Here is a 23,546-nt window from a genome sequence, read left to right as displayed (position 1 = left end):
TTGGTGATGGGAGGACAATTACCTAGGGTCTGAGTTGTGGATGATTGTGAAACCTGAGGTTTGAGTCCTGGATGGTGGGGTGGTTAGAGGCATGTGCCTTCATTTTAGTTGGCATGGGAACAGGGTCAGGACTTGGCAAATGTATGACAGCAAAGGGGCTTGAGTTGTGGCAGCACAACCTGGTCTTTTGCATCCTTTTCTCTGTTTGAGCCCTGTATTTCCCCAGTCAGTCTCAGGTTGTTTGCTACTTTGTGGCCAACGAGATAACTTAGGTGGCTCTATGTATGATTCTTCCCAAATAAACTTGAATTTGAATTTGTATGAATGCATAAACATTTACTTTGTCTTTGCTCATTTGAATGATCAACATTTTAGTGCTTGAGTGTGTTGAAATTCTCACTACAATTTGGACTTGTCAATAGCACCTTATTTGATGTATCACCATCACTCTTCCCCCAAGGTTTGAGAATATTTTAGTAGGTTGATAACATATTTAAAATATTTCTCTTTGAATTAAGCCTATTTTCATTATCTAGTGACCTTGCTTCCAAAAGACAATCTTAAAGTCTACATAAAAATATGCCAACTTTTATTTAGTATTTTCCTTATGTGAATTTCCTTTTTATTCTCTGCACGTCCTAGCACTCCAATTTTTTTAATCATTGCCTTCTATATGAAAACTGTATGCTACATCATATTTATTTGTGTCCTTGCCTTAATCAGCCATTGTCTCCTTGTCCCTTGAAGGCAGGGTCAGTTTTTGTGATTGCTGTGTCCCTGGCAGTGCTGAGAAGGAATGGTTCTGTTTGGCTTTTTCTTTCACCCAGGTGATTGTCCCCAGGCTCTCCAATATTAGGAAGTAACATTATGCCACGTTCTCAACTGCTCAGCAAGGCCCTGGCACCCAGAATTATCTGCTGTTGGAGGGTTCTGGTGTCAAAGAATTGGTAAGGGAGACATAGGGCTCGTCAGAGGTGAGGCTAAAGATCTAATTGCAAATAGAACTTGGTTACAGGTCAGAAAATCCCATTGTTGCACTTATAAATAATTCATAGTAAGGAAAATGTAAATTGAAATACTTAAGAATTTTATAGTTGATAGGGTCTTCCTTCTGTTCTAAGGGACTATACATTTGGAACAGCTAGGAAGGTAATATTAGTTAAATAATTACTTTTATGTCAAGAATTGTCCACATATAAGCCTTACCACACATATAATATTGATTCTGTTTTATAATTGTGGAAACTAAATTTCAGGAAATGGAGGAAGCCATTCCCAAGTTGGAAAGCTGGTAAATGGTAAAATAAGTGATGTTTAGAGCAAGAAAATCTCAATTATAAATTTCAAAAACTAGCATTTACTAAGTGATTTTTAAGTTCCAGGCACTGATAAACTCACTTTCCATGTTTCATTTAAGGTTCACAGTAAACCCATTAGGTAGGTATTACTATTATTGCATTCTAGTCTAAAATTTTTAAGCCCACAAAGATTAATTTGTTCAAGTGACACAGCTTTAAATGGCAAAACATTTATTATTATTCATTTTAAGATATAAAAATGTCTGATGTACTCCCATGTGCAGATTACCGGATCACTCCCTTTGCTTTTGTGACGTGGGAATATAGCTGAAGAAAAAAATGCAATTATATGACCTCATAGTTATTGAAAAGAGTTTTTTCTCTTATGTACCAATAAGTATGCTATCATTGGAGATGAAGTGTTACTGATATGTAACAGTAACATTTTTCTGCAGGTGTTGACTATAAAAATATCATTATGTGATAAAAAATTTAATGAAAATAAGATGTTGTTTTGCTTTCTCAATTATATTTCTCAAAAAATTAAATAATATGTATGAAAAAGTACTTATAACAGTGAGACAAGAAACCATGTGCCCACAGCCATGATTAGAGATACAAGAGTGTCACTGATACCTTTGAAAGCTCTCAGGTTACCCTTCCCCAAGCCACCCTCTTTATCAGAGCTCACAATTATGCTGAATTTGGTGTTTATCACTCTCTTCCTTTTCATTGTATTTTGACTTTCCACATATGTTTACATTTCACACGACATATTGCTTAGTTTTTGTGTTTTCTAGTCATTATTTAGGTAGAATTAATAAGGTGTTCTTTTGTGACTTGCTTTCTTTACTCAACATTAAATGTGTAAAATTCATCTTTGTTGATTTGCTTCAAGTAATTTATTTTTACCAATATGTGGTCGTCCAGTAGGGAACATGGTACAATTGATCTGTTCTCTGTCCATGGGCATTTGAGGTATTGCAGGCAATCCTGCTCTGGAAACATTTGTACGTGTCATATGTTGCACATGTACAAGAATTTCTCTTGCGTATATTAACTAGCAGTGGAATTGTTGGGTTATAAAGTATGTGTATCTTTACCTTTACTAGGGAATAGTTTTTAAAGTGGTTGTCTTCATTTACACTCATACCATTGTGGTAGGAGAGTTCCTTTCATTCCACAATTGCTTAAGAAATTGAGTGCTTTTCATATATTAACCTTTGTTTCTGTCTTCTGTGAAATGGCTGTGCATAGCTTTGGACTAAGTTTTCATCAAGTTGTATTTTTCTATTAATGTATAGGAGGATTTTATATATTCTATATCCCATTATTTTTGTTGGTTATTTGTGTTGCTAAAAGGCTTTGATTTGTAGCTGCTCTCGTCACACTTATGTAACATTCTTAATAACGACTAAATGGGTTGTATCAGTTCTTGCTGGTACTATTCATGTTCTGGGATCTGTTTAAGAAATTCTTTACTACCTTGACCTTGTAAAGAAGCCTTCTATCTTTATTTCTAATAATTTTAACATTTCTTCTTTCTTTTGTTTTTTAAATTTTATTTTAGGTTCAGGGGTACATGTGCAGATGTGTTATATAGGTAAGTGGCATGTCACAGGGGTTTGATATACAGGTTACTTTGTCACCCAGGTAATAAGCATAGTACCCAATAGTAGTTTTTTGATCCTCACCGTCCTCCCATCCTCCACCCTCAAGTAGGCCCCAGTGCCTGTTGTTCCCTTCTTTGTGTCCATATGTACTCAATGTTTAGCTCCCATTTATAAGTGAGAACACATGCAGTATTTTCTTTTCAGTTCCTGTGTTAGTTTGCTTAGAATACTGGCCTCCAGCTTCATCTATGTTGCTGCAAAGGACATTATCTCATTCTTTTCTGTGGCTATATAGTATTCCATGGTGTATATGTACCACATTTTCTTTATCCAGTCTGCTGTTGGTGGGCATTTAGGTTGATTCCACGTTTTTGCTATTGCAAATAGTGCTGCAGTGAACATATACGTGCATATGTGTTTATGGTAGAACGATTTATATTCCTTTGGGTATGTACCCAATAATGGGATTGCTGGGTTGAATAGTAATTTTGCTTTGAGTTCTTTGAGAAATTGCCAAACTGCTTTTTTTTTACAGTGGCAGAACTAATTTACATTCCCCCCAGAAGTGTGTAAGCATTCCCTTTTCTCCACAACTTGCATCTACTATTTTTTGACTTCAAGACAACATTTAAACCTAGTTGACTTAAAAGCCCAAGACTTTGCACCCTCAAATATATCTCAAGCCTCACACATCTGTACATCATTTAGTTGCCAAGTATTTTTCATCATAACCTAACTTCACTGAAGTAAAAAACTTACTTATTTTTCCTGCCATGTTGTATCCCTCACCTTCACAAATGCACCTATAACCTAAGCTGCTGCCAGCAAATAGTAGAAATGAAAGCCTGTTACTTCATTTTTTGAGTATGCTGAGTTTTTTTTTCTATACCATAAACAACATAGGATAATGGGATTTGAAGTTAGGGAACTTGACTCAAATCCTCTTTCTAAATCATGCTCCTTTTGTGCTCTCAGAAAAGCTAACCACTTTGAGCTTCAATTTTTATGACTATGACAAAAGACATATCTACCCTGAGGGCTGTCAGGACAAGTGAGATGATACAGGTGAGACCTCTAATACTTAGGAGGTATTCAGCCAGTGAGAGGCAATACCATATAAGGTAGTGGTTCTCAAAGTGTGGTCTGGGATTTCCTGGGGTCCTTGAGACCTTTGTAGGTGCCCTATAAGTTCAAAACTATTTTTGTAATAATACTAAGACCTTATTTCTCTTTTCACAAGTTTACAGTAGTATACTCCATAGGCTACAGAACACGAGATATCATAACAGATTGAATGCAAAAGCTGTTAAGAGAATCCAGAGGAAAGTAGTTCCTTCCAAACTTTGCTTGGCATTGGAATTAAGACCTTGGATTCTGGAACCGGCTGCCTGTTGATACTATGGCTCTGCCATTGCAAACTTTATGACCTTGAGCAAATTACTTACCCCCTCTGTGCTTCAGTTTCCTTTTCTGTAAAATGGGTATAATAATACAATTCACCTCCTAGGACTTTTGTGAGATTAAATGAGTAACACCTATATAAGACTTAGAATGATGCCTGGAATATAGTAGTGGTTCCACCAATATTTGCCCTCATTATTTTTACTATTGTTAGTATTCTAGTTGATCAGCTCTTTAACATCGATGATCTTGCAGCATTAATGTAGAATTTATGGGCCAAACCATTCCACCAACCAGCTCATCTTTCCACACACCACTGGAGTAGGAGCCACTGGGTGGAGTCTCTTAGTGAAATCCACAGGAGATGTCATCAACCAGAGAAGTTAGATGACTGGGTCACCCCAGGCCTTGGGCTTTGGTTCCTATCTTTGCAACACCACATTGCTGTCCTTTAGTTGAAATGATGCATGACTAGCAGAGGTGACAACACCAAGGTGACCATTTGATTTGGGGAGAGGTGCAGATGGCATTGCCAAGAGGCAGAATGTGCTTTATCGGTCAAAATGTCCCCAGAACCCCTTCACTTTAGCCACTCCCCTTTGCTTCAAAGAGTTCCCAGCCTTAAGATTCTATGTGTCCTTTGGCTTTCCCTTACAAGCAGAAGTCATTGCTAAGTAATATTTTAACACATCTTTATTCCCACAGTGCTAGTCAACAACATTGCTCACAATCACAGTCCTCTGAGTGGCACCCCAAAATTGAGAAGGGCAGAGAAATGAATAATTCAATAATGCTGAAAGTCATCAATGTAATCAAAATTCCCTGTAATAGAAGAAGAAGAAAAAAAAATGAAGAGTCATGATGTTGGCACAGTAACGGTTTTCCTGATTATAATGATGTAGTGATGCCCGGATAATAAAAGCTTCCCCACATATCTCAAGTGTATCTGATGCTTAGGAATCAAATCAGTGAAGGATTATGAGAGTATGCATCTATTTAAGCATAGGATAGCATAGCATAGAATAGGATAGCATAGCATAGCATAGCATAGGATAGCATAGCATAGTATAGCACAGCATAGGATAGCATAGCACTGCATAGCATAGCATAGCATAGCGTAGCATAGCATAGCATAGCATAGCATAGCATAGCATAGCATAGCATAGCATAGGATAGCATAGCATATCATAGGAGAGCATAGCATAGCATAGCATAGCATAGCATAGGATAGCATAGCATATCATAGGAGAGCATAGCATAGCATAGCATAGCATAGCATAGCATAGCACAGCATAGCATAGCATAGGATAGCATAGCATAGGATAGCATAGCATAACATAGCATAGCATTGCATAGCATAGCACAGGAGAGCATAGCATAGGATAGCATAGCATAGCATAGCATAGCATAGCATAGCATAGCATAGCATAGGATAGCATAGCATAGCATAGGATAGCATAGCATAGCATAGCATAGGATAGCATAGCATAGCATAGGATAGCATAGCATAGCATAGGATAGCATAGCATAGCATAGGATAGGATAGCATAGCATAGCATAGGATAGCATAGCATAGCATAGCATAGCACAGCATAGGATAGCATAGCATAGCATAGGATAGCATAGCATAGCATAGCATAGGATAGCATAGCATAGCATAGGATAGCATAGCATAGCATAGGATAGCATAGCATAGCATAGGATAGCATAGCATAGCATAGGATAGCATAGCATAGCATAGCATAGCATGGGATAGCATAGCATAGCATACCCCATAGCATATTATCTTTTTAGAGAAAGGCATATAAAAATACATTTTTGATTTATATATGTAGGAAATAGTCCATTTTATAAATGCATAAAATGCAAAGAAATGCATATATAAAAGGTGGTCTAATGAAGGGGAAAGAAAGAAGGTGAAGAAACAGGAAAAAGAACTAAAAATAGAAAAGAAAAAGAGGGAAAAAAGAAAATTATTGGCTCAGTAAAAGAGAAAGCGAAAGAGACATAAGAAGCATGGGCTAGTAGTTCAACCGTTTTTTTGGTTTCTTTTTTGTCTTTTTTTTTTTTGAGACAAGAGTTTCACTCTTATCAGCCAGGCTGGAGTTACAATGGCAGGATCTCAGCTCACTGCAACCTCCAACTCCCAGGTTCAAGCGATTCTCCTGCCTCAGCCTCCCGAGTAGCTGGGATTACAGGCGCCCACCACCAAACCCGGCTACTTTTTGTGTTTTTAGTAGAGACAGGGTTTCACCATGTTGGGAGCGCTGAACTCCTGACCTCAGGTGATCTGCCCCCCTCGGCCTCCCAAAGTGCTGGGATTACAGGCATGAGCCACCATGGCCCGGCCCCACCTGTGTTTTTTTTCAATCACGGCAAAAGACCTTCAAAATATTTTGTATTTTGGCAACTATGAGCACAAATAGAGATACACATCTTGTCAGTAGCCCAGAGGCTGCACACCTGCACTTACCAGTTAAAGTTTGCAGTCTTCTGAGAGCTTTACTTTATACTTAGGTTGCAAAGGTTAATATGGTTAACATCCTCTCCTGAAGCCTTATTTGTCTACTATATTTTAACTACAGATTGAATAGCTATTTTAGAGCCACATGGTTTTTAATGGCCACATAATATTTCATGGTGTAGTTTGTCATCATTCATTTATTCTTTTGTGACAGGAAGATTGATTTCCTCTTTTTTTCTGTGTTTTTTTGTTTGTTTGTTTTACCCCTCTGAACAATGCTGCAATAGCATTGTTGAACATATACCATTATATACAGGTGGTTTAATTGCTGTAGAGATAGACATCTGGGTTAAAAGGTCTGTTTATATTCAGGTAGGTAAATGTTGTATCCTTGCTTCCCAAAATGGCAGTGACATTGCACACTTCTACTCCTGATATACAAGAACATTGTTTTCACCAGTGATAAATACCAGCCATAAATTATAACTCATTAATTTTTGCCAGTCTAGTGATGTAAATATTAGTTCATTGTTAAATTAATTGACATTTCCCTGACTATTAGTGAATTGGAGCATTATTGTATGTTTGGCCATTATAGTTTCCTTTTTGTAAATTCTTTCCTCATATTCTTTATCTTTTAAAAAGAAATTTTTTTCTTGACTTCTTGTCAGTTATATGCACTCTGTATATAAACACATGAAAATGTTGCTGTTATCTGCTTTAAAAGTATATTTTCCATTTTTAACTATATCAAAGTTTATATATAAAGAAGTGTATTTTGGCTGGTTGTGCCAGCTCATGCCTGTAATCCTAGCACTTTGGGAGGCTGAGGCTGGTGGATTGCCTGAGCTCAGGAGTTTGAGACCAGCCTGGGCAACATGCTGAAACCCCATCTTTACTAAAATACAAAAAATTAGCTGGGCATGGCAGCATGAGCCTGTAATCTCAGCTACTCAGGAGGCTGAGACAGGATAATCACTTGAACCTGGGAGATGGAGGTTGCAGTAAGCCGAGATCACGTCACTGCACTCCAGCCTGGGCAACAGAGTGAGACTTCATCTCAAAAAAAAAAAAAAAGAAGAAATGTCTTTTATCTCTTTTTCTTTCCACGTCAAGATATATCACATTTTTATCACCCCAGTAGGTTCTCTTGTGTCCCTTCCCAATCAATCCTCCCACCCTATTGAGAGTCAACCACCCTTCTGATTTCTAGCATCATGTGTTAAATTTGCCTGTTTATTTTTTATCTGAAATTGTTTGCCTCAGTATAATAAATTGAAATTCATTCATGCTCCTCTGTGTGTCAGTAGGTTGTTCTTTTATATTGCTGAGAAGTATTCTATTATTTGAATAATTACCTTTTTTTTTAGCCATTTTGTTGTTGATAGAAATTTGAATTCCTTATCAGTTTAACTATAATGAATAGGACTGCTATAAACATTTTTGTCTATATCATGAGACATAAAGTAGGTGTATGATTAACTTTTTAAAAAACCACCCAATGGTTTTCCAAGGTGGTTGAACCATTTTCCATTTCCCATTTCCATCAAAAGGGTATGAGAGTTCCAGTTGCTTCACATTCCTTCCAACACCCGGTATTGGTGGTCCTTTTAATTAAAATGATTCTGGTGTGTGTGGAGTAGTGTCTTATTGTGATTTTAATTTGCATTTATCTGATGATTAATAATGTTGAGCACGTTCTCACATGCTCACTAGCCATTTATCTATCTTTCTTTGTGAAGTGCTTGCTCAAGTCTTAATCTTTTTTTGGCCTTTTTATTATTGATTTTCAGGAGTGCTTAATATATTCTGGATGTGGGTCTTTTGTGAGAGAGAGATATATATAGAGAGAGGAAATTTTCTCCCTTTCTGTGCTTTGGTAGTCCATTTTATTTTATTTTTCCCCTATATTTAGTCCCTTTTATGTTTTACCTAAGAAAGCTTTGTCTACTCCCATGGTCGTGAAGATATTCTCCTAAGTTCCCTGCAGCCCACCCCCTCAAGCTTTATAGTTTAGGATTTCACATTTAGGTGTATCACTGATTGATGTTTGAATGTGAAATCAATTGTGTACTTCTGGTATCCACTGACTTGGCCATGGTATATTATTATATATTATACTGAATTTGATTTTGTTAATATTTTATTTCAGATTTCTTCACAAAGTTTACAAGATAGAGTTACCCGTAATTTTTAAATATTTTATAATGTCCTTATCATGTTTTCATGTCAAACTTGTGACAGCCTCACATGAATACTCGTGAGTTGGGAAGTGAACTGAAAGTATTCAGTTTGGTGTTGTTTCTTTTCTAAATGTTTGGAAGAAATTAGTCTGCTCCTGCAAGACTTTGCTTTTTCTTTCTTGAGAGAAAGTCTTAAATTATGTATTTGATTTTTTATTATATATAAGCCCAATCAGATATATACATTTTTTCCTGTGTTAGTCATAGCAGGTGGTTTTGCATAGTTTTGGTAGGTAGGTTTTATAAGGAATTTGCCAATTTCATCTAACGCATCAAATAATTTTTATGTTAATAATTTCCTCATATATTCTTGGCTATTGATAGTGATACACCTTCATTTCTGATAATGATAGTTTGTGTTTTCTCTTTTTTCTTTTTAAATATCTAGGGGTTTACCAATTTTATTAGTTTTTCAAACATCCATATTTTAGCTTTGTTTTATCTTATCTATTGTTTTTGTTGTATTTCATTAGTTTTTATCTCTATTCTTTGTTATGTCTATTATAGAATACTATATCTCAATTCTTTCATTTTCTTTAAATTTAATTTTTTAATCTAATTTCTTGGTATGAATACTTAGATAATTTATTTTTTAGTCATTTCCCGATACTTGCCTTTGAGGTCGTAAAGTTTCCTCTAAGCACACTTTAGTTGTAATCAATTTATATAAATATTTCTATTATTTTGTTTTTAATTTTTTTATGTCTATTGTAAATTCTTTGAGCCTTGTATAACTTAGAATTTCAAAACAGTTTTGGGGATTTTTTTTTGCCTTTTTAAAATTGACATTTAATTCAATTCCATTGTTTTCAGACAATATACTGTGTATGATTTTAATCCTTTGAATTTGGTTGAGGCTTGTAGGCTCAGCACATGGCTAATTCTTGAAAATATTCTAAGTGAAATCTGTCAATTTTTTCAGTTGTTTTTATTTCACTTTCATTGTGTTTTTGTTGTTGTTGTTGTTGTTTTTGAGACGGAGTCTTGCTCTGTTGCCCAGGCTGGAGTGCAGTGGCGCAGTCCCGGCTCACTTCAACCTCTGCCTCCCAGATTCAAGTGATTCTCCTGCCTTAGCTTCCCGAGTAGCTGGGATTAAAGCTGCCCACCACCATGCCCTGCTAATTTTTGTATTTTTAGTAGAGATGGTGTTTCACCATGTTGGCCAGCCTGGTCTCAAACTCCTGACCTCAAGTGATCTGCCCACCTTGGCCTCCCAAAGTCCTGGGATTACAGGCCTGAGCCACTGCGCCTGGCTCTTTCACTTTCATTTTTGAAGAACATTTTCACCAGGCCTAGAATTCTGGGTTGGCATTATTTTGTTTGAGCACTTTAAAGATGTAATTCTATTGTCTTATCGCTTCCATCAGTTAGTTAGATAGGAGGAATAAGTTCAAGAGATCTGTTGTACAGCGGGGTGCCCATAGTTAATGACAGTATATTGTATTCTTTTTTTATTATTATTTTACTTTAAGTTCTGGGATACATGTGCAGGACGTGCAGGTTACACAGGTATACATGTGCAATGGTGGTTTGCTGCACTTATCAACCTGTCATCTAGGTTTTAAGCCCCACACGCATTAGGTATTTGTTCTAATGCTCTCCCTCCCCTTGTCCCACTACCCCCCAACAGGCCTTGGTGTGTGATATTCCCTTCCCTGTGTCCATGTCTTCTCATTGTTCAACTCTCACTTATGAGTGAGAACATGAGGTGTTTGGTTTTCTGTTCCTGTGTTAGTTTGCTGAGAATGATGGCTATTGTATTCTTAAAAGTGCAAAGGCAGTGAATGTTAAGTGTTCTCACTGCAAAAGTGATAACTATGGGAGGTAATGCCTTTGTTAATTAGCTAGATTTAAACATTCCACAATGCATATATGCACTTCAAAATATGTTATACATGATAAATACATATAATTTTATCTGTCGATTGAAAATGTCAGTTGACAGTATTATAATTGTAGTTTTTTGGTGTAGTGTTCGTTCTGTATATGACATTTAGGTCAATTTTATCAATTGTATTCAAAATTCTATAATTTTATGGTCTGTCTACATATTCTTTCAGTTGCTGAGAAATGTGTGCTAAAATTTCTTATGATGATTTTAGCTTTCTCTACTCATTCAGCTGAGTTAGCTTTTCCTTTTGGCTTTAAGTTGTTATTAGGAGCATTCAGACCTAGAAATGTAATATTTCTCATGTGAATCGACCCTTTTATTATAGAAAGTCCCCTATTATACATTTAGCAATGCTTCTTGCCTTAAATCTATTTGTTTGTTACTAGTGTAGCTGTTTCTTGTAAATAGAATGCAGTTGTGTTTTGTTTCTTAAACTCTTATTTACTGGGACCATCTTTTTTTAAAATTTAAAATTTTTTAATTTTCTATTTTTATGGGTACATAATAGTTTTACACAGAAAATCTTCTAGTTCACTTTCTTTTATTTTATATTCCCTGAGGTATTTTAAAGTTTATCATTTATTTCTTAAAACGTGATAAATATTGTGGTTTTAAAATCTCTTCTAATATACTTAGTATCAGAAATTTACAGGTGATTTTTTTTGCTATATTCTGTTTCTATTAGTTGTTATTCGCATTGTCTTATTTCTTTTTATGCCTCTTTTGAGTGCTTACTGTTAATTTTCAATGGAAAATTTGATGGGAATTTATTAAGATTAATGAATGTTTTTTTCCTAGATAGACTTCGGTTTTGCTTCTGCCAGGTACCAGGGGCACCACATACCAAGACCAAATTCAGGTAAAGCATTCTTGCCTTATCCAGTTTATGCCTAGCAAAGGTCAGTGGGGATTGGGGCGTGCGAGGAGGTTGTCAAGGGGTTTGGCCTGTGGCCACACTTCTCAAATACTTTTCCTTTTTAAACTTCGTTCGGCGACTCTGCTGTTTTGGGGCAGGGTACTTTGTATATCTTTTTGCCCTTACCTGAAGAGCGTAGTAGCCTATCAAAGACCTAGTTTAATATGGAGAAAATCTCCCTTAAGTCTTTATACTTTGAGTGGATGTGAAACCTTGACTTCTTTCTCTTTCAGTCCACATGGGCCAGGGATTGGATTCCAAATAAGCATCACTGGCAAATGGGTCTGAAGGCATAAGTAGCTTTCGTGCTCTTCAGAGTTCCACTTGTAAATTTCAGGTTGCAGGCTTTCATCTAAAAATTGATCTAGTAGTTCCAGCTGACCTTTCAGCTTTTTAATGCCTTTAAGGTTGTTTTGTTTTTTAATAAAAAGACTTCTGTTTTCAGAGAAGAGTTAATCCACATCGCCATACTTAACCATTACCAAAATCAGTCTCCCTATTTTCTGCTCTTCAGTCCTGCTTTCTGTGGACCTGGTGCATTCAAATATTAAGTATTTCTTAGGCTCTGCCATAAGAAATATCTTCTAATATGACGTCCCCCCGCTTTGCCTTAGATAGTGGGTTTTCAATTTCCTCAGCAATTTTTGTGTGTGTTTGGTAACTCTTTTTCTCTCCATGTGGATCAAAGCTTTTATATTCTTTTACACTAATCTTAGTGGTATTTTGGAGGCAGCTAAAATAAATGCCCCTTTTCAATCTTATCATGCTTTATCAGAAGTTCAGCCTGTTAAAACCAAATCAAGAACTGTAAAAACACACCACTGTGATTCTAATGTACATATAGGGCTATAAACTACAGCCATAATGCTGTACCTTTATTTTTTTTAGATTTATATTTGTATCATACTGATTTGTGTATATGTTTTATCTCTTGTGCTCCTGTGAATTCCTAAAGGTGGGAGTTATAATGTGTTTATTTTTCTCTTCCACAATGCCTGGTGTAATGTCTATCAAATATTATGGATTTCATAAATGTTTGTCAGTAAAAGAAAATACATGTGTATCCACAACATGATCTGAATGGTGCTGATTGAGTGCTAATAAATATTTTCTATTAAGCCCTTTACTCATCACTCTATAAATGCAACATACTTACCAAGAACAGGACAGTAACAGCCTTACACTGACTATTTTGGTGAGAATAACCACAAATGTAGTTTTGATCTAGGATGAAACCAAATGTGAGGAGAATGATTCCAGCTATTGCTCCCAGGGCACTAAGAAAATTCATTATTCGGCTCAATATTATCTGAAATAGAATAAGAACATAACAATGTGACTGGGGTCCAGCCTGTACTACAAACAAAGCAATGAGTGCGGAGAATGGAGAGCAGGATTTTAGTCACAGCATCTTAATGCCACGAGGCAGCTCTGTGATCCCATGCGAATTGCTTCACATCTTTGGGCTTCAGGCCTTCATCTACACAATAAGGGGATCTTGTGAACTTTTAGTAACCTTTCCATTCCCCATATTCTATGCCTAAGTTAACTCTTATTCAGTTGGGAGGAAGAGTGTGCCTGTAACAATTGCATTTTGATTTTCTGGTGAAAGTCATGGTCTGTTTACATTTTTGTTGTAAGACTCCTAAGTTTAACTAAATGCTGCACTTCTCTGCCATTTTTAATTTCTCCCTAAAATGACAAACTAAGGATTTTCAGTCCTTTGCTAAATCTTTTGTTGGCATAGTAATATCTTATGTCTTCAATTCTTTGAGTAAAGTAAAACATATTCTACTTATAATTTATCTATAACTTTACATTCAGTAGCACTGTATTCTTTATTTTGAGATTCTGTTTATGGTTTAGTTAGATTGTCTACAGTTTGCCTTTCGTATGAGTCAAAGTAGTGCCTGTCAAAGTGCCCGGTATGCCGTAAATACCCAGAAAACAAAAAAGAATAAGTAACTGGAATGTTGAAATAATTCTACCATTAATTGGCTGGGAATTTGGACAAGCTATTTAACGATTGTAAGCCTCAGTGTCTTCATACATAAAATAAGAGCTAAACTAGATGACCTAGAGAAACTTTCTCCTCTGGCATAGTGGGTTATAATTCTAGGAAAACAGGAAGCAAATGCTGTTTATTGGTATCAATACTTGATAGTTTGTGGAATTATGGTGACCTAATGATTTTACAATTTTTTTTCAAGGCCAGGATAAATTATTTGAAAGTTATATATTTTTAATAAAGCAGAAATAGTGAAAATGTAACTCATTACTTTTTTTTTTTTTTTTTTTTTTGAGATGGAGTCTTGTTCCGTTGCCCAGGCACGATCTCGGCTCATTGCAACCTCCACCTCCCAGGTACAAGCAATTCTCCTGCCTCATCCTCCTGAGTAGCTGGGACTACAGGTGTGTGCCACCACACCTGGCTAATTTTGTATTTTTAGTAGAGATGGGGTTTCACCATGTTGGCCAGGCTGGTCTTGAACTCCTGACCTCATGATCCACCCGCCTTGGCCTCCCAAAGTGCTGGGATTACAGGTATGAGCCACCATGACTGGCTACAAAATATATTTTTAATAAAGTAAGAATATAACTCACCAGAGTTTCTGTGGTTTTTCTTTTCACTGCAATTAGGAAGGCTCCAGAATTAATGAACTGTTAAGAGGAATAAATATGTTAATGATGGCCATGTTTAGCTGATGTTGAGTTCTTACAGAATAGACCTCTATGCATTTCTTTTACAGGCCCGCCTTCTAAGTTCACACACTCCTCAGGGCAGTGAGAAGGGTGAGTTGCTTTATATGACTTTCCACAAATGGAATAGTGGACAAAACACTGGTCTGGAAATCTCATTAGCCCTAACTATTTATTTGAACATGAACTTTTTTTTTAACCGTACAGGGCTTTGGTTTACTCATCCATGTTCTTTTTATAGCTATTGTGGACTCAGCTTTGATCTCATGACAAAGGGATGTCAAGTCAGTTTATAATCATTAAGATTGGATTCCATCTTACTGCAATCCAATGTGTTCTCTTGGATGGGAACATAAGGTAGGGTTGCAGTGAATGTGCTGGTAGTTCTTAAAAATCTCCAAGATTTTTCTGGGAAGTGGGTCACACGTGGTAGCATTGTTGTCTAGTGGAAATTTCAAATCTGATTACAGCACATCCATGTTTAAATTTCCAGCCCCTTCATGGGTATTTTCCAGCCTCATCTCTCCACCCTCACTCCCTGTGCTGAACTCTTATAGTTCACATAATAGAAAATGCTCTCCCATACCTTCAGCCTTTGCTCATATTTCTCTCTTGGCATGCAACAAGACATCCCTAATCCTTACACTTGGGTATCCCAACTCCCATATTCTGTGTGTGTGTCCTCACCTGATTAACCATTCACCCTTTAAAACTTGGTCAAGCTGGAAATGTCTCTGGGCATTGTCCCCTCTGTTTTGTTGATGCCTTTCCTATGGAGGCAGCCCGTGTGTTTATTCTCCCTCATCACACCCTGTGTTAATTGTCTGACTCCTCACTCAACTGAGACCTTGAGCTCAGGCACTGCTTTCTTTTCCCTGAAGCCATTGCTCTGCCCATTCTCTGGCACTAAATTAGGTCCTAAGTTAATGTTTATTGATTGTGACTACATTGGGTTTAATAAATACCTCTCTGCAGCTCAAAAGGTATATCTGAGAAACCCTTCCCACTTCACTTCTGTAAAGAATAAATTGCTCCTTCATCTCTGCTTACATAAGCATTTCCTGCACCTCTGTGATAACATTTATCACACTGCCTTGAAGTGATCTGTTTACATGTTTTCTTGCTAGACTGAGAGGTCTTTGGGGGAGAGGCTCATTGCCTTTCTCTGTGTATCTGGCTTATAATAAATAGTAACTAATTTCAAATGAATGAATAGCCAAATAAACAACTGCAAGCCTCAAAAGAAGTATTCCCAAAGGAACTTCAAGACCTAACGATGGAATATCAGTGACTGTGATGAACTAATGGGGAAATAATTTCAACAAGGTTAGTTTTTTGCGCTTTTGAAAGCATGTCATACAACTGGATCTAGCTTATTTCATTGTGAAGAATTCCCTAACATCCTGGTTGGCATGGCTTCAAATTGAACTTGATTGACTATACTCACCAAAACAGAGCCCCAGAATGGATATCCTGAAAGAAATATAAAGGGAAACCTTGGATATGGTTTTAACAAGGTGAAAAGGAAGATAACTCAAAAAGAAAAGGTCATAATTCCAAACAGGATCTGGATAGTCTGCAAATAGAGGAAAAAGTCATGGTGAGGAAAAGCAAAGTGATAGTTTCCCTTCTGTTTAGAATATCTTCTTTTGGTCAAAAGGATTTGGCAATTACTCTCTTTGGTAATTAGGGGAAGAATAATAGAGGTCCCTTTATGATGCTCCTGGGTACTTTCTTAATTCCTCTATCTGGTATTTGGTGATAGGTAAAGTGATCTAAATCAGTGCTCCTGAAAATGTGGTCCATGGATTGGCAACATCAGGATCACTTGGGAGCTAGAAATGCGAACTATCAGGCCCTATCCCATACTTACTGAACAGTCTCCAGGTGAGGCTGGGAAACCTGTGTCTTCATAAGTTCTTCAGTTCTTTAGCCCGTAAATGTGAATGTTTGAGAAACACTGAATTCTAAATGAGTATACCAGGCTGGCCTCAAGCAGAATTGGACTGTGAGGAGCCCTGCCTGGAGATGGCCAATTCTCTGAGCCTGTTGAGGTATTGTCACACTCTCAGGCCCAGAGGACTCCCCATCTCTTCGGGTTTTTTTTTTTTCTCTCCCTCTCTGAGCCACTCATGTGATGCACTGTGACACCAAGCAGTGGTTTGACAAGTGCTGGGAAAGACTAATGAGGACAATATACAAAAATGGAAGGTATACAATATACAAAAACGTGTGAGTGTATGTGCTCTGCTCTCTTCTTCTCAGTCCACCTTCTCAGTCTGAGTAATCTCATTTACTGCCATAGCAACTATCACTTTTTAAGTAGGTGAGTACTAAATGATAGCATTTTTTGTCAAGTCCAGACCCACATGATTCGTTCTTCTCAAACATCCTCTCTCAAATGTCCCACCAACACTCTATATTCACATTGTCTTAAAGAAGAATTGGAATAGGCTCCTACCTTCAAACATGTGCCAACAGATAATTTCCCTAGCCTTTCCCCTGCCTCAGTAAAATATACATAGGGGCAAGTCTTACTTACCCCTAAGATTTTCATTTTTGGAGCAAATAATTTTTGCAAGGGGCTTTGAGTTGAAAAGGTCGTGGCTGAAAGTTCTGTGGACTCATATTCTGAAGCAGTGATTTCTGGAGGAAATACCAGAAACACCGGACTGTGTGCGGTGCTTGAATCCATGATGGTGTCGGTGATAATTTGAAAGGAGATGATTTAGTTGGTACTTCCATCTAGACCATGTTCTTTTCTTGTGCTGAGGCTGCCTGGAGCACTGGAATTGTTTGCTTTGTCTTGGAATTATAGAACCATAGTCACAGAGTCATAGAATCTCAGGACTGCTCCAGATCCCAAGATGGCTATAAGTAAAATGCCTGGGACTGGGGATCGGAGAACCTGGCAAGTAGTCCTGGTTTAGTTAGGAGTTTACTGTGACTTTTGGCAAGTCACATCCCCCTCTCCTGGTTTCTGATTCCTCATATATACATTGACCAAATTGGACTAGATGATCTACATATAAAGACATTTTAGGGACCGCACATGGTGGCTCACGCCTGTAATCCCAGCACTTTGGGAGGCTGAGGCGGGCGGATCACCTGAGGTCAGGAGTTAGAGACCAGCCTGGCCAACATGGTGAAACCCCATCTCTACTAAAAATATAAAAAATTAGCTGGGTGTGGTGGCACGTGCCTGTAGTCCCAGCTACTCGGGAGGCTGAGGCATGAGAATCACTTGAACCCAGGAGGCGGAGGTTTCTTTGAGCTGAAATTGCACCACTGCACTCCAGCCTGGGCAACAGAGCAAGACTCTGTCTCAAAAAAAAGGACATTTTAGTTACCAAATGGCAACTAGATACACATTTATTCCAGTTCCATATCTTCAGACACAGGTAGAACGCAAAATCTCTCAGGCCACGGAACAAATTAACCACTTCTTGAAGTATAGATAACATCCATTTTTCCTGTCACTTTGTGGTTTTGCCACCTGATTTAAGTAGCTTTAGCTGTGTAACAAATCCCTCAAAATGTAGTTAGTTCCAGCAACCACCATCGGCTTTTGTTTACATATCTGTGGGTCCTGTGTGTGGTCTGTCTCATCTGAGGCTGCTCAGCACTTCTCTACCAGGCTGTCTCATGCAACTGTGGTCAACTGGTGGAGTGTCCAGTTACATGAATTAGGATGGCCTCAGTCATGTCTCTGGCAGTTGGCAGACTCTTGGTTCTCTTCCAATTCACAAATACTTTTCAAACCTCTGCTGAGTCATGTGTGTTAATGTCATATTGGCCAATCAAATTTCATAGACAACCCAGATTCGAGGGGTAAGAAAATAGGCCCCCTAATGTCTTCGTGGGAGGATCTGTACTTTCATCTTGAAAGGACAAGAATGAAGGGAAGGGAACAATTTGTGTCTGTTTTTAACTGTACCTTGTCATTTTCTGGTGTTTCCTATTGAGATCAGGTCTTCCTTAATTGCACCTCATGATGTGACAGCCTCTAGCCACTTGCCAGTTGCCAGTTAGAATATTTTAAAAGGCCACCCCTCCCTCACAATTTCTTTTCTCTGAACGTATCCATCTCTTGTTCAGTTTTCTATGGACGTTGAATCATACTGGTGATTATCCTTCATGAACATCATCTGATGTTGTGTTAGCATTCCCTAAGTTAAGCACACTATGTTGCAACATACTTTTATAAAACACCATTTCACCCTCATTACTCAGGTTTTAACTTTGCTCTAGACCTTCCCCAGTTTTTGTTTTTTCTCCCTCTAAGCATGATGACTAGCACAGTGTTATAATAGCTATCTGACAAATGGCAGAAATATAACTTTAATTTTTTATTATTCTTTAATTCATGCAATCTGGTGATGCAGTGGAAGACTTACTCTTTGGAGAAGAGAAACCTAGAATGAACCCCAAGCCCTTTAATTTACTATTTATGGGGTCTAGGCTAAGTTATCTATTAATTTACATATTTATTAAAATATTACATTTCTTTTATGAGAATAAAAATTGTTATACAGTTATTGTGAGTAAATTTTAAAGTACCTGGAGTGTAGTAGATGCTAAGTAAATTGTAGTAGTAATAAAAATAAGAGTAATAAGTATTATTTCTCTTATTATTGCCATTTTTAGCATGGTGAGCAGATACTTTGTCTTGCTTTATGTTTGCACTCTTTCCAAAGTTCATTTTTTGTTGATTCTTTATAGGTTAAATGTGTTTCTATGAGCTTAGCTATAATACTGGAAATGTCACACTGAATCAGTGCAGACGTTATTTTATTTTATTTTTTGAGATGGAGTCTTGCTCTGTTGCCCAGGCTGGAGTGCAGTGGTGCGATCTCGGCTCACTGAAAGTTCTGCCTCCTGGGTTTGCGCCATTCCCCTGCCTCAGCCTCCTGAGTAGCTGGGATTACAGGCGCCCGCCATCATGCCTGGCTAATTTTTTTGTATTTTTAGTAGAGACAGGGTTTCACCGTGTTAGCCAGATTGGTCTCGATCTCCTGACCTTGTGATCTGCCTGCCTCAGCCTCCCAAAGTGCTGGGATTACAGGCATGAGCCACCGTGCCCGGCCCCAGTACAGACGTTATTTTACAATTTCTCCATTTCAGGGTGGCTGTGGAACTCCATGGCCTCCTGCTAATAAATGCCCTAGGCCCCTTTATACATTGATGACATGTATCTGTTCACTACTTCAAAAATTTTCCATATCCTCATATTTCTTCTTATTTTCCAATCTGCCAAAACCTACTCTTTTAATGCAAATTACTCTAGTCTTAATGTGGCTTGTGGAATAATATATATGTTTGTATTCATTAATGTTCTGAAATTCAGCCTTAATTTCAAGCTTCTTATTGCTAAGTATTCCAGAGAAGTTATGATGATCTGAGGAATCCAAGTTCTCTGAACCGTAGTCAATGGGATTAGGCCTTTCCTCACAGCCTGTCATCTGATTCCCTTGCTGGAAAGTTCCAAGAAAAACACTGTATTCTTTCTCTCGTTCTTCTCTTACTGCAGCTGAAAGTCAATTTTCTTTGTTTTTAAGTTTCTCTTATTTTTCTCTGTTGTTAAAGCCCTCCTTTAAAAAGATCCATATCCATACTTCGGAGAGAACAACTCTGGGAGCAGAATTAGAGCAGTCAACTGTTGTGGCCAGATGTCACCCGCTTAGGAGTCCCTAAATCCTCTAGTTTTCTTTTGTTTTTAAAATTTATAAATAATAATAGTGTCTTTAAATCTTATTCCATGAATGATGGTAAAACCCAGTGTCACTCTCAATGTCTCCAGACATTTCTTGGAAGGAGCAAGTGAATACGAGGGAAGGGGAGCCACTGGGGCTTCTATCGTGTGGAGTGGTCTCAAGCTCTGATTTTCTGCATCTATTGAATTCTTAGTTTTCTCTGCATGTCTGGGCTTCTGTAAGTGATGACTGTTTTTCTCACTGCACTGTCCTGCTGGTTTTCATTCTGATTCTTCACTCCTCTAAGGTAGTACTAGCACAGTCTTGCATATATAGCATACTTTAAAAATAAGATTAGAAGACCATTCTACAGAACCTACAAAGGCAGCAACAGGGATTTCCTACTGTATCTTCTGACATAAACACTCTAATTACTAATTTTGGACTTACACATAGGTATTAGATATTCCCTTTGTGACTACCTAGGAATTTTATGTTTAAAGAACAAAAAGTTTCTTTGTTTCATTGTGGTCAGATGGGATTTTTATGCCTTCACTCCCTTTCCCAATTTGCAAGAAGAAAAGGTGTATATTATTCTGCTTAGGGTGCTATGGTAAATTACCATGACTGCTTCATTTAAACAGCACAAATTTATTTCTCATACTTTTTGAGGCTGCGAATTCCAAGATCAAAGTGTCAGCTAACTTGGTTCCTTATGAGAGCTCTCTTCTTGGCTTGCAGATGACTGTATTATTTCTGTCCTCACATCCTCTTTCCTCTGTGTGTACACAGGCATGTGAGCACACACACACACAGAAAAAGAGCAGGAGACAGAGGCCTGGTGTCTTTTCATGTAAGGACACTAATCCCATCATGAGGGATTCACTCTCATATCCTCATCTAAACCCAACAGCTTCAAAAGCCCATCTGCAGATATCACACTGTGAGCTAGAGCTTCAACAAATGAATTTAGAGTGGGACGCAGTTCACTCAATAGCAGGGAGATAATTTGTATAATTCAGAATAAAGAGAGATACTTTGGTGGCATAAATTAGATCAAGTTTATGCCATAAGAAGTAATACCGACTAGTAAAAGAATTAGTTTTATAGATGTTTTATTATGGAACAAAATTGAGCATCTACTCTGTGACAGATATTTTAAACACTATACATTCTTTAATTATCCAATCTTCTTGACAACCCTGTGCTGAGTACTACTCCTGTTCATATTTATAGGTGAGGAAACTTAGGCATGGAAATTTTAAGAAACTTTCCCAAAGTATCCCAGCTAGTAATGGTGCTGGGTCAAAATTATGATCCAGTTGCTTTACCTTTAGATTCCATGTACTCAATTTGATGCTTCAGAGCTTTGCCTTGAGAACTAAAGCTTTCTCCAGTGATGCATAAAACTTTAAGTCTCTGACCAGAAACTCCACATTTGAATCCTAGGGTAGGTCAGAGAAGTAAAAAAAAAAAAAAAAAAAAAAAAAATCACAGGGACCACAGGGAAAGAAAGGTGTATGTGTGTATGTGTTAGTGGGGGAAGCAGAGTGAGAGATGAGAATTTCCAAATGTCCAAAGAGTACCTTGTGAACTGATGGAGGATATTATGGCTGAAAAAGAGATCTGCACTTTCCTTAGGACTCTTTGTGTCTGTGTGGTTCACTAACAGTAACAGCCTTTTAGAAATGTGATGGGCCTGCATGCCTTTCTAGGCATGATAACCACAAGTGAGAGGTTGCATAAATATAGATTATTATTTTCCAGAGAAGATCTCTGGATCCATGTTTTAAAATAATACATTTTTGTTCCTGCTAATCCTATATCTCAATGAGTACTTGCTTAGTATACATTTGCATCCCAGCAACTCCTCTGATCTGTGCAGGTGATTTCAACTAAGACTCATTCCAGATTGTGGCCCCAAGACTGTGAGTATAAACAAGATACGATGGTTAACTTTATGTGTCAACTTGACCAGGTCATAGACTGCCCAGATACTTAATTAAAACATTATTTTGGCTGTGTCTGTGAGGGTGTGTATGGATAAGATTAACATTTGAATCAGACCTATGGTGTGGGTGTGGGCTAGTTGATTATGGTGTTCCTAGAGGTAATATAGACAGAAATCCTTTTAAATTACTCCTTGATCTATATAGGCAGAAAAGTTCTAGGTCATTGAATGAAAGCCTAACCTGAATCATAAAAATATAGACTCATAGCCCCTCAATCCATTCCCAGACCTGAGCCAGTTTACAGACCTGCAATAAAATTTACAAACCCAGAAAGAACTCCTTGAATGAAAGAGGAGACCAGGTCTCCTTAAGGAAGGACCTGGTGCATTACCAAGAATTCGTACTGTTGATCTTTCTCACAGCCTTCCTCAAAGGGACCTGCAGCCTTTTTCCAGGGTACTGAGCATTGGGGAAAAGGAAATAACCAGACCTCTCAGGGACTACTAGACACTGACTCTGAATTGATACTAATTCCAGGAGACTCAAAGCATCACTGTGGCTTACCACTCAGAGTAAGTGGTTGTGGAGGTCCGATGATCCATGGAGTTTTATCTCTGGTTAATCTCACAATGGGTGCAGTGGGCTCCCAAACCCATCCTGCGATTATTCCCCCAATTCCAGAATGCATAACTAAAATAAATATACTCAGTAGGTGGTAGAATCTCATATTATTTTCTTACTCTGTGGAGTAAGGACCTTCATGGTGGAGAATACCAAGTGGAAGCCTCTAGTACTGCCTCTGCCTAGGAAAATAGTAAAGCAAAAGCATCACCACATTCCTGATGGTACTGCAGAAATTAATAAATCCAGCAGTTACTTAAAAGATGCAAGGTTGGTGACTCCCAACACATTCCTGGAGGGGCTACAGAGATTAATGACACCATCAGTAACTTGAAAGTTGCAGGGGTGGTGATTCCCACCACATTCCTATTCAACTTGTATGTTTGGCATGTGCAGAAGACAGATGGATCTTGGAAGATGACAGTGGATTACCAATTGGAGGTGACTCTAATTGCAACTGCCTTACCAAATGTGGTTTCATTACTTGAGCAAATTAACACATCTTCTAGTACCCAGTATAATGTTATTGATCTGATAAATGCTTTTTCTTGATAGCTATTAGTAAAGACCACCAGGAACAGTTTGCTTTCAGATGACAAGGCCAGCAATACACATTCACTGTCATACCTCGGGGGTATATCAACTTTATAGCTCTATGTCATAATTTAGTTCACAGGGATCTTAATTGCCCTTTCCTTCCACAGGATATCACACTGGTCCATTAGATTGATGACATTATGCTGATTGGACCTAG

The 23,546-nt window shown here is 37.8% G+C and overlaps 1 protein-coding gene across 1 annotated transcript; it reads right to left on the bottom strand.

The window, feature by feature from the left end:
- Positions 1-4,990: 4,990 nt before the first annotated feature.
- Positions 4,991-17,387, bottom strand: MS4A5 (membrane spanning 4-domains A5). The gene is given in 5 exon segments (XM_004065419.5): positions 4,991-5,134; positions 12,983-13,135; positions 14,431-14,487; positions 15,974-16,102; positions 17,069-17,387. Coding segments are annotated over 5 exon segments (603 nt in total). The 5' UTR covers positions 17,222-17,387; the 3' UTR covers positions 4,991-5,023.
- Between the last annotated feature and the right edge of the window lie 6,159 nt (positions 17,388-23,546).

This window comes from Gorilla gorilla, chromosome 9 (genome assembly GCF_029281585.2).
Source record: "Gorilla gorilla gorilla isolate KB3781 chromosome 9, NHGRI_mGorGor1-v2.1_pri, whole genome shotgun sequence".
In the NCBI taxonomy this organism is placed as follows: Eukaryota; Metazoa; Chordata; class Mammalia; order Primates; family Hominidae; genus Gorilla; species Gorilla gorilla.
Note: the sequence above shows the minus strand (reverse complement) of the source record. Positions and strands in the feature narration are given on the sequence as shown.